Source organism: Panthera leo, chromosome B4 (genome assembly GCF_018350215.1).
Source record: "Panthera leo isolate Ple1 chromosome B4, P.leo_Ple1_pat1.1, whole genome shotgun sequence".
NCBI classification, from domain to species: domain Eukaryota; kingdom Metazoa; phylum Chordata; class Mammalia; order Carnivora; family Felidae; genus Panthera; species Panthera leo.
Window position 1 is genome coordinate 112,432,595 of NC_056685.1, and position 11,606 is coordinate 112,444,200.

Sequence of the window (11,606 nt, forward strand, 5' to 3'; positions counted from 1 at the left end):
CATATGACTTTGGACAGAGATAAATCAAAGGCTTTTAAAGATATAGACTGCCAGCTGACAAGATGTTTTCCCTAAGTGATATGGAGACAAAATTCATGTAAGTCTATAATGTTCTTTCTAAAAGAGAATTTATGGCACATTCTCTACTACCTACTTGAGAGTAGGTTTCAAAAGATCAATGGCGACTTTACAGATAGGGCCAGGAAAAATTTGGTTTTATTTCTTCTATATTCTAGTTTTATTGAAGAAAAATAGATTTTTTAAGTTCATTCCAAGAAATGGCCTGAGAGTACAGTCACAGCTTAAGGAACTTACTTTTATGTAGAAAAGACATGATAATCAAAACTATACAGTGTATCTAATCTAAAATATATCTCACACCTCTGCCAGTCAACTCAATCTTTACTGATAATTCTCTTTTGATGATAAGCTATTTTACCATAAGGTAGAGTTCACTAAAAATGTTATGCTAAAACATAGTATGATTTAGAGACATGTTTCCTTTGTTTTAGACACAACTGAGGCTATATATGCGCTCCTATGGGTTTTAAGTATGTTTTTCATATTTGCTCCCAGACTTATGCTTTATTGTTAACTGGATAAAGAAGTTACTTCTTACAAATTATTTTCTCTATTATTTCCCATTGTAAAGAATCATGGATATCCATGAAACAGAAAACCTGGATTCCGTTATTGCAAACATATTGGCTTCAAGATACATTGATTTTCTAAAATCTCATTTTCAAAAAATTTATATACATTCACATTTTCAATCCTGGGAGTTGTCCACCATTTTTGCTTAACAACCAAGCAGTGATTGCTGAGATCTTATAAAAGTTTCTTATTTAACAGAATATCATTACATATAAATCAGTAAAACCAACAGCAACGGAAATAATGTTAAATATCCAAGGAAGTTGTGAGATTTAAGAATTCTGATATTGTGATTTGCATAAAATGTATATTTGGTCATTCAGATGACCAAAATATATTCCTCATATCTATTTTATCTTTGCCCATGTTTGTTGGCTCACAGCTCCTAAAATATTTAGTATTCCTTTCATAAGAACAATAAAGTTGTCCCTTATTATGATAACAGAGTGACTTTTGGAAAGCACTTTGATAACCCAAGGATGGGGACTGATTGCCAGGAGAACCAACCATGTGATTAAAGGGTTGGAGTATTCAATGCCCCCTTCCTACCTCCAGGGAGTTAAGAGGGGCTGGAAATAGAGTTCAATTGCCAACGGTCAGTGATTTAATCAGTCCTGTGTGTGTAGAAAGCCTCCATAAAATCGCAAAACAGTGGAGTTCAGAGAGCTTCTGGACTGGTGAATTTGTGGAGATTTGGGGAGAGTGGTGCTCCTGGAGAGGATATGGTGGCCCTCTGCCCTTCCCATACACCTTGCCCTGTGCATCTCTTCTATCAGGCTATTCCTGAGTTATATCCTGGTATAATAAACTGGTAATCTAGTGAGTAAACAGGGTTCCTGATTTCTATAAGTCTCTCTAGCAAATTAATTGTACCCAAGGAGGGGGTCTTAGGAACGTCTGATTTGTAGCCAATTGATCAGAAGTACAGGTGATGACCTGGGCTTATGCCTGGCATCCGAAGCACCAGGGTGCAGGGGTCTTGTAAGACTGAACCCTTAATCTGTGAAATCTGATACTGTCTCTAGGCAGGCAGCATCAAAATGGAGTTGGATTGTAGGACACTCAGTTGGTGTCCAGAGAATCACTTAGTAAAGGGGATCCCCTCCCGCAACGTGAACTGAAATTCAGATCTGCACACTTTTAAGTACATACTGTAAGATGTGTTTCAAAGATGTTTGCAACTGGATGCTAGAAGCAGACAATTTGTTTAGTGAAAAACTCTATTCAACATAAGTAAAATATTGCAGGTTAAAGATGGTTTTAAAATTTTTATCTATTGTTTTATATATGAGAGGTATGAATTCCAAAAGAAAGCACAATGATGCCATTTGCCGTGTTTTATTTTGCTATTAGCTTGTTAAACATAACATGCAAATGATTAAAAAGAAACATACACATGACTTAGAGTAAAAAATAATTCTAGAAAAGAAAAGTTTCATTAGGTAACCATATAAATCCTTAATACCAAAAATATCACTTTATGTGTATGGGGCTTCAAGGATTTGGTCTAGTATTTTGCAAAATCATCGGCCTCAAAATTTACCACCTATTTTTTAGCTAAACAAATCTGAACATTGAAATTTGGTTCAAGACACCAAACATCCATATGTGGGTAGCCCATGCTTTTTGGCACATTGAGTTGATTTAGGAATTATAATGCTGGGCTGACTTCCATGTAACCAGTAGAAGATTCTGCACATCATTTGACAGTAGAGATGTAGAAAATACTAAATTTACAAATAAAGCATAAGTTTGTTGTCTATGTGTGTGTCTGTGTCTGTGCTCGTGATGAAATAGGCCTGCCTTTCATCTTTTCTTGTAAAAAAAAAAAAGGAGTAAAATGTTTACAAAACATTTCCTTCAGAATTTAAAATTCATGGAAGTAAAAACAGCAACAAAAATGAATACTATCAAAACTGACACACACAAACGTAACCATAAAATGTTGCTCCGGGATCCACCTCAATAGAATTGGAATTCGTAGATATTAATTAACGGTGATTTCATTTGCTACACGTAGACATTCATACATATCGGGGGGCAGACTGGTGTGCGTGAGACGGTTGCCATCCAAACGCAAATGCTTGATCTTGGAGTAGGATAATGGTCCCAGGATCTTACAGAAGCTCTTTACTTCGAACTCTGGAAATTAAAGAATAGAAAATGTCCATTACTTTTTTAGTACATGGACTTGAATTGATCACTTAAAAAATGCTCCAATCCATAATAATGTCTATTAAAAGTCCTTCCCACTTACTTGATAGATCTTTGAATTTGGAACTACTACAGGAGTGTTTCAGGCTACCAAATGACACAACAATACTTAGCAATGAATGCTTATAGTAGAGGGTTACCTGAGTGGCTCAGCTGGCTAAGCTTTTGACTCTTAAGGTCTCGGCTCAGGTTGTGATCTCATAGTTTTCTGAGTTTCAGCCCTGCATCTGGCTCTGTGCTGACAGCGTGGAGCCTACTTGGGATTCTCTCTCTACCTCTCTCTCTGCACCACCCCTGCTCATGCTGTCTCTGTCTCTCCTACAATAAATAACAAAATTGGGGCACCTGGGTGGCCCAGTCGGTTAAGGGTCTGACTTTGGCTCAGGTCAGGGTCTCCTTGTTCGTGGGTTTGAGCCCCACATTGGGCTCTGTGCTGACAGCTCAGAGCCTGGATCCTGCTTCCCATTCTGTGTCTCCTTCTCTGTCTTCCTCTCCCCTGTTCGTACACTCTGTCTCTGTCTCTCAAAAATGAATAAATATTTTAAAGAATTAAAACTAAATAAACAATAAAATAAAAAATAAAAAAAATATTAAGAATACTTATGGCAGATCAGGACATTCAGTTGAATGTTTGAGAGAATAGAACTTATTATCCTATCTGCATTTAAAAACACTGGATTTTAAAAGCCATTCAATTAATCTGTCATATTATCTGAGCACTCTTTTGAAATGTTTAGTCTAGCTGAAGAAGTCTAAGATTGGTGCTGTTGTGTGAGCAATCTCGCCAATATAAACATCTTGGGGTTTTGCATCTTAAAATAAGAGACTAGATGACCTCTGAAGAGTTTTCCAACAACCACCCTTCATGACGATAATTCAAAACCCCAAAGCCAAAAGCAAATCATAGAATGTCCATGATCAGAGCTCGTGTCCTTTTCTTCTGTGGAAGAAAAGCTGCCACAAATGAAAAACTGATTTAGTTTTGAGTAGAAACTGAGGCTGCTTTTAGATTGCATGATCTAGGTGTGTACATAGAAACTGCTTATGTTTGCTCAAGTCCACTTCAGATTGACTTATCTGGTCCCCTGTATTGTTATTTTCTTTCATTCTTAAATTGTAGTTAATAATGACTTCAGTGGAGCTCAACACACTGTTCTCTCCATTAAGATGTTGTCTTTAACTCATCAGTCAAATTTCAGGGATCTTATGGCACCTATCTCTGAGAAAGCATGGAGGAATGGAAAAAACATGGGTTTGGGCCGATACTACTTTTCTATCTCTGCCATTGTTCATCTGGGTGACTTTGGAACATTTATCTGATCTTCTTATTAGCTATAACGTATCTTTCACACTGTGTTACATGAAGACTGAAGTGATTTTGGTATGGAAGCCACTTCGCCCACAGTACTGCACACTATATGTGCCAAATAACTATTGATGTCCTTTTAAGTTTGCCCTCTTTTCCAAATTAGGGAAATCTGTGACTGGGTTGAGCTTAAAGTTGCAAGCTTGAAATAGGACAATACTCTTTGACCATATATTTCTTAATATTAGAAAAACATGAAGGGGCTCTTTGTATCTTAAGAGAATGTGGACAATTGCTATCCATAATTATTATGTAGCAAAATAAGTTGAATTGCAAACATGCAAAGTCAAACAACAAGAATACTTGAAATGGATATACCTAAATGTCAAGGATGAGAAAGGAATAAGAGTAACTAAACACTCACATTCAGATGGCAGTTGTGTGTGGTTTCAAGCTCAGCTTGACACTGAGTGACCACTGGCATTTCTTCCACGGACCACATTTCTCATCTCCTATATCACCTCTTCCTTCTTGTAATCATCCTGGTCTTTATACTTCCAGATTTTCCTGCATCTGTGTGTCTTCCCTTTCTTGTCTCAGAGTATGAGGTAGCCCCATTCACATGGATAGACCTCCACCAACCAAATCTAATGGGTTTCTTCAACCCTTAAGTATCTTAAATCCCATTAGCGTTTTGGGATCTCTGAATATCCTTCCTCCTGACCACAAATGTTTATAATATGGGACCATATATTGCTACAGAGTGAATTTTCCACTAGAAATGACTGTAAGGGTTCAGCTATGATCATTTTACTCTATATGGTATGACAAGCAAGATTTCCAGACACAAGAAAGGATATGTGGCATTTCAGATCTGGCAGTCATGGTCTCCCTCTTGAAAACACCCCAACCCTACTAGGGGTTACACAAAATTGTTGCTGAATCACAAAGTATCATATTAATAAGTCATACTGTAATTTTTTGGATGGAAATGTCAATATCCTTATCCAATATGACAAAAGAACCAACTTTCATGGCATAAAGATGTTCAGTTTTAATAGATTACTTTGCAGATATGATTGCTTTATAAGTAAATCAACGGTTCCCACCTGCCTTTTGATTTAAACAACTTTGTCCGTGAACCGTAGGTTTTCTCTCCTGCCACCTTTGTTAAAGAATAAGATGGAGTGTGGTGAATTTCAATTTCCCACCTGAATCTGTATGGCTTTAATTGATAAATGTCCCAAAAGACCTAAAGAATACATGAACAGCCCAAGTGGATCAGGTCAAACTCCTACCCAGAAGATAAATAAAAAGTATACAATGGCAGCAGGAGAAAGGAAGGAGAAATTGGAAAAATCTAACGAGGTTAAGTGTTGTGTATAAAAGAAGGAGCTCTTTCATACTATTAAAAAAGATTCTGAACCCTCATCGATTTCCTTAACTCTTCAAAGAAAATTTTTAATGTTTATTTATCTTTGAGAGAGAGAGAGAGAGAGAGAGAACGCAAGCAGAGGAGAGGCAGAGAGACAGAAACACAGAATCCGAAGCAAGCTCCAGGCTCGGAGCTGTGAGTACAGAGAGTGATGCAGGGCTTGAACTCATGAACCACGAATCATACCTGAGCCAAAGTCAGACACTTAACCAAATGAGCCACCCAGATGCTCCTATTCCTTTCCTCCTTAATCTTCCTCACCATCTTCAAATAACACTGTGAAGACCACACACACCATGACACGGATGACAGAGATAGATGATGGTCCATAAGAGCAGCGTAATATGTGGAGTCCCAAGTAAAGATGTCAGAGGAGACCACGAATATATGTGAACTGCTCTGGAGATAAGCAGGAGGGACATTTGAAAGCTTCTGCTAGCCATCCCTCTTTTGGACTTGTTTGTTCCTCCTCCAGCTAGACCTTGCCAAGAAATAAATGTCGGACAGAAATCTAAATCACGACAGAGGCAAGTGATAACAGATATCAAGAGCTAACACAGCAGGATGAATTAGCCCAAAATATTAAATTTGAAGAAATTTGTATTCAAGTCCTATGAGCTTAATGGTTTCTGATCTGGGCACTCCAAAGAAAGGCCAAACATTGAACAAATAACTGAGCTAGAATTCTTCTATATTTGAATTAGAGGGATAGATATTTTATTGGCATGTTTATTCATTTCTGTTAATGGAGCCAGAGACCATATTTACTTGCACAGTTCAGGCATGTAAAAACTTGAGGAAACCTCAGTCACGTACAGGCACAGCTTTCTACTTACTTTCGAGTTCATTGACCTCCAGGTAATAGTTTTCAAGGTTCTCGTTGACAGTCGGTATGTTTTTAAGCTTATTATAGGAGAGATCCAGCTCAAGCAGGGATGATACATTAAAAGAATTTCCAGGTACTCCACTATCAGCCAGTTCATTGTGCGATAAACGTAGATACTGCAGCCCACTAAAACGCTTGAAATACTCATCAGGGATGTTGCTGATCTTATTGTTGTCCAAGTAGAGAGTTAAAAGAGATGCTGGGAGACCAGAAGGCAGTTTGGCCATCTGATTGAAGCTCAAGTCAAGGTACTCGAGGGACTTAAGACCTTTAAAAGCAGCTGAAACAGCATCCTCTTTCAGTTGATTGTGTTGGAGGTGGACGAAGGTCAGGTTTACCAGTCCATCGAAGGAGCCAAGCTTCGTTATCTTGTTGTGCGTAAGCTGGAGATCCACCAGGGACTTGGGGAGTGGGCCCACAGACTCCGTAAGGTTGTTGTAATTTATATGCAGCTTCTTAAGTTGTTTCAGTTTAGAGAAAATTTTTCCTTTTATCTTGGAATTTTCTAGAAGGTTATGATCTAGAATGAGCCACTGCAGATCAGTGACGTTTTCAAAGGCCTTTTCATCAATATGGTCGATCTGGTTATTCCTAAGGTAGAGATACTTGATTCCAGGAGGCACCATCGGCACACTTTTCAATTTCAGTTCATCGCAGTACATGGCTGTTGGATAGCTTTCAGGGCAGTTACATTCTGGTGCACAGTTTGGTGATGATCGCCCATAAATCGATAGAGGGAAATCATAATCGTCATAGTAATAACCGCTGGCACCACTAGTTAATGCCAAGAGGAGAATAAACACACCTAGATTCATGTTTGGCAAATGCTTTGACTCCTAAATAAAGTGAAAACATATTATTATAAAATAGCACACTTTCAGGAAAAGGATGTTGGATTTGCAATGTTAAATGCATTAGCAAATGTGTATTTTATTATTTTATAGTTCGTTTGGACATCTAATGATGTCTTTTTAATCTGTATTTAAGCGTCAGGAAAAGGATGTACTTGTGCAACTTCTGGGGTGGTGAACAGGTTTCAGGTCAGATTGCATACACATGCGCCCCCTTCTGGACGAGCCAGGCCCGACAGTCAATCTCTCTAGGTCCTTCCTTAATTAAATGCCTTCCTGCAATAGGTTTCTGGGTGGTGCCCACTAGCCACCATGTTAGTACACTGCTTCAGAACATCCTTCAAAACCAGAAAAAATGAAAATGAAAAGACAATTGTAAGCTGTACCCTGTACCCTACCATTCACCATCATTAAAATATCTCATTAAGAAGACCCTCCCTGGGAATAGGGGCAATCTGTGGTTTTGCCTGAAGGAAAGCTATTCTTATCTATGTGTGTGTGTGCGGAGGGGTGGGAGGGTACATTCCTTTAAAAATGTCTGGGTATTGTCGGTGCTGAGGAGGAAGAACAGAATTCGTGGTGGGCGTGAGTGTGTGTGTGTATTATCTTGACTTGTCTTTACTATTCCATACCTTTAGGTGCATTACACAACTGTCTTCCGAAATTAATATTTGGCATATTAGTTTTAGAACGTGCTTTTAATTAGTCAGGGAAATGTCACAAATTCTAAAAAATAATTAAACCCGTAAAGAGATGCAACTGGTAGAAAACATCTATTATTTTCAAGTTTTGAATTAAAATTGTCCTTTCTCAGTAACTCACCAGTTCTCTACCTGCTTCATGCCAAAATTTAGGAAGGCATGTCTCACTTCTCTGGATTTTAGTGCTCTCACAGCATGGAAGTGGAAAAGAGGTAGAACTGAGGAGAGTCTGCTGTGAACAGTGGCATTATGAACCATGTAGGAAAGGACAACCTTGAGAATATAAATTAAAAATAAGCTGTAACAGTGATCCTCTCATATAAACATGTTTCTAAGGTGAGGCTCAATAAAGTATATTTCAATTGCTTGGGGAAATAAAGGGTTAGCAGTTTAGGTAAAGAGTTGGGCTTTTGTAGAGTGGAGAGTTATGTCTGAAGGATAACTCTGGAAGGGAAATCATAATGTGAAGCAGCATCCACATTCCACTATATACCATAAAATAATATATCTTCTTGCGAGAAATATGGTACAAACTTATGTGCCTAGATTGGTTGGGACGAGTAGGAATGTTTAGCATGAGAAATTGAGACATCTTTTCTTTGCTTCAATTTGAAATTATAAGGCACTTTATTTTAGCAGATGAAACCCTAGAAAAGTTGTTGGAATCACTCTGATAGCTGACATAATGTAACACGTAGCCAGATTCTCAAGAAATTATTCCCTAAGATTACGACGGCATCATTTAATTTAGCTGACAGGACTTGGCCATGAGAACAATTACATAGTGTTAATGTAATTACGGGATTCTTCTAAGTTGTAATACGTTAATGTTGTAAAGATTTGTCTTGCTCCTTTAAAAAACCTCCACCTTGTTTAAACTGAGTATACACTAAAACTAATACTTACTATAATATGAGTATTGAATAGTAATGAAAAAATGCTTCCATACTTTTTGGCAGAGTAAAAACAAGGGCTCTGAATTCAAAGAGAGTTTGTAACCATATAATGACTCCACTATGAGGCAAAAGCGCTCTGTGCTTTTTCCCCGTTTTTTTCCAAATACCTGTGGCTATGGAGGAAATGCTTTTCTCAAAAAGTAAATCATCTTTCCCAGAATTTCTTTAAAACATGTTTTTTAAGACGTACATCCAAAAATCAGATCTTTGAAATTAACAAAATAGAAATGTGATTCATGTCTGAGTCTTTTAGCTCACATTTTTATAACATGTTCATTGTAAATTGTAACAAATTATAACAATATAAAGTATTCTGAATTGAAATGGCCTTTCTTCACTTCAAAATTGGGTCTTAACAACACTAACATATATAACTAATTAGCATAAAATAACAAACATTTTAAATGCCAAACTTTTTTACTATGTTCAGTTTTAAGTAGTGTCTCATTCCAATTTTGAAACTTTGTATAACTTCCATTGCCAAGCAGTACAACATATACTATATAAAATTTATCTCAAATCCCTAAATCATGGAACGCATATTAAGCAAAATGTGAAAGTAAATGCTCAAAACTGTGGATTTGCTGTTGAGTAGCAATTGGCATTGTTGCTCTGGAATTTCTTCTGTTCCTGTTACAATAAACACTGTCCCAAACAGTCAGCATCCCCAGTGCTATAGTTAAAACAGCACTTACCTTACTGTCTTGATACTGCTTTCGTTAATTCTTAAAGCAGATGCACTATGGACAAGAATCCACCAATATATGCTGTGAACTCTGTCAGGACGGAACTGGCTGCCAGATTCTTAGTGATACAAGAGCTGAAGGGGGGGAAACCCAGCCCAGTCACGCCAGTCTCTGCATGGAGTTATGTCATTGTGGGGATCTTGTGGGGTGGTGGCATGTGAGCATTCCGCTCTCTAACGAAGTGCAGGTGGACGTGGGGAGCAGGGACTGCCCAGCTCATTCCCTATGGAATGGGAGAGAGATTCGTGCTTAACTAGCCCAAATACCATAGCTTTGAACCAAGAATTGAGTCCTGCTGCAAACGAGACATCTCCTGTAGGAGCACTTCTCTTGCAAAGCTCTTTCTCTCTGGAGCTGTGGGAACAATTAGGTGCTGTTCTCTCAACCAACTCTCAGGTTCATCTAAAGGTCTCATAAATCATAAACACAACAAATAATTCCAGGAAAATGCAAATGAGTCTTCAGAAGAATCAAATCTTTTTTTTTTTTTTTTTTGCCCATATACTTGAAATTGATATTTACTCATTTGGACTACCTTAACTGGGAGCTAAGGAGGTAACTCACATTCATTTCTAAAATACGAAAAATGCTTCATTTACGCACTGACATAAAAGGTAAAATCAACATTTCCAGTTTATTTTTTATGTTAAGAGGATTCATTTTATGTTATTCAGATCTGGAACTGATCAGCAATGTCCTGCCTGTTTCTTATTTTGTGGATTTAATTTAGGACTTCATCCAAAACCTTACTCGGGGATGGTATTCTATAGCTTAATGCCAAAAAACATAAAAGAACATGAAAAAATGTACACTAAAAATATCACAAGGCAGTAATCTTTCATTCTCTCGTTGCATGCTAGCAGTATATTTTTTTTTCCCCCAAAACTAGAAGTTATGCAAAGTTGTAATCTCCCGAGGGCCTGGTTTGATACATCTTTAACTGTTAGTTCCTGATGCATGCTTTTAGCAAATGAATGATATACTCAGTTCTTGTCAATTTCATCTGGTGATTGTATCAGCTGTATTTAGAGGGTTTATTTTGTCTCCAAATTTTTCAGTTCCTTGTGGCTACAGGAACTTTTATTACCATAAGTTGCCACATGTAAGATTTTTCCACTTTAAAATAACTGAAATATGTTACTTTTAGCTATGAGACCTGTGGAGTTATTCAGTCTCCCTGGTCATTATGAATACATTTGCCTGAGAAACTGATATTGGAATAGTGCCTTATTTTTTGTCATGGGACTGTTAAAAAAAAACACAAAAGATAATATTCTTGAAAGTAACTCAAAGAATGTTAAAGCAACTCAGCATAACATTTAATTATTATTGTTTTTAGAAAATTATAGAAAGACCTCATTTTATAACAGAGAAAGTGAATAAACTTCAAAAAATCAGAAAAAAAAAGAGAACTAGATCAATCACATATAATTAAGTGGTTCATTATAAGTAGATAGTTAAACAATTGTAAGCATTAGAGTGTGTCAAATTCTACAATCTGAGATTTAGCTTGAAAAATTTCAGCTCTCTACTCTTAGGATTTTTCTTTATTAAGCAATAAATGTGTTGGGACATCTGTAATAGAGTTTAAATGCATTAGATTTTATTTACCTCATTGTAAAGTTGATATATCAACATATACTTTCTTTTTTTTTAATCAAGTCAGTTCTTTGACACCAATTGGATGCTGCAAACCTTAAAGCATGTTTCCTGAGTCTATTAGGAAGAAATAAAATTACTACTCATGGTGTACTTTATCCAATGCTTTATTATAAGAATTTTCAAATATTTTTTACTTTAACTTTTATGCTTTAAAATCCATGTAAGTACTGTTACCACACTTTCAGAAGTAGAAAC

General features: G+C 37.0%; 1 protein-coding gene across 1 annotated transcript; it reads right to left on the reverse strand.

The window, feature by feature from the left end:
- Nucleotides 1-1,976: 1,976 nt before the first annotated feature.
- LUM (lumican) lies at nucleotides 1,977-9,847 on the reverse strand. Its single transcript, XM_042947346.1, has 3 exons — nucleotides 9,699-9,847; nucleotides 6,446-7,331; nucleotides 1,977-2,796 (listed from the first exon to the last, which is right to left on the reverse strand). The coding sequence occupies exons 2-3, from the start codon at nucleotides 7,308-7,310 to the stop codon at nucleotides 2,642-2,644; spliced, it is 1,020 nt and encodes a 339-aa protein (XP_042803280.1). The 5' UTR covers nucleotides 7,311-7,331; nucleotides 9,699-9,847; the 3' UTR covers nucleotides 1,977-2,641.
- Between the last annotated feature and the right edge of the window lie 1,759 nt (nucleotides 9,848-11,606).

What these genes read in the sequence shown, in the direction of transcription:
- LUM (XM_042947346.1), bottom strand. Translation starts at nt 7,310, where the DNA reads ATGAATCTAGGTGTGTTTATTCTCCTCTTGGCATTAACTAGTGGTGCC. An exon ending in GGAGGTCAATGAACTCGAAA is followed by an intron (nt 2,797 to 6,445) that starts GTAAGTAGAAAG and finishes TTTAATTTCCAG; the next exon opens with AGTTCGAAGTAAAGAGCTTC.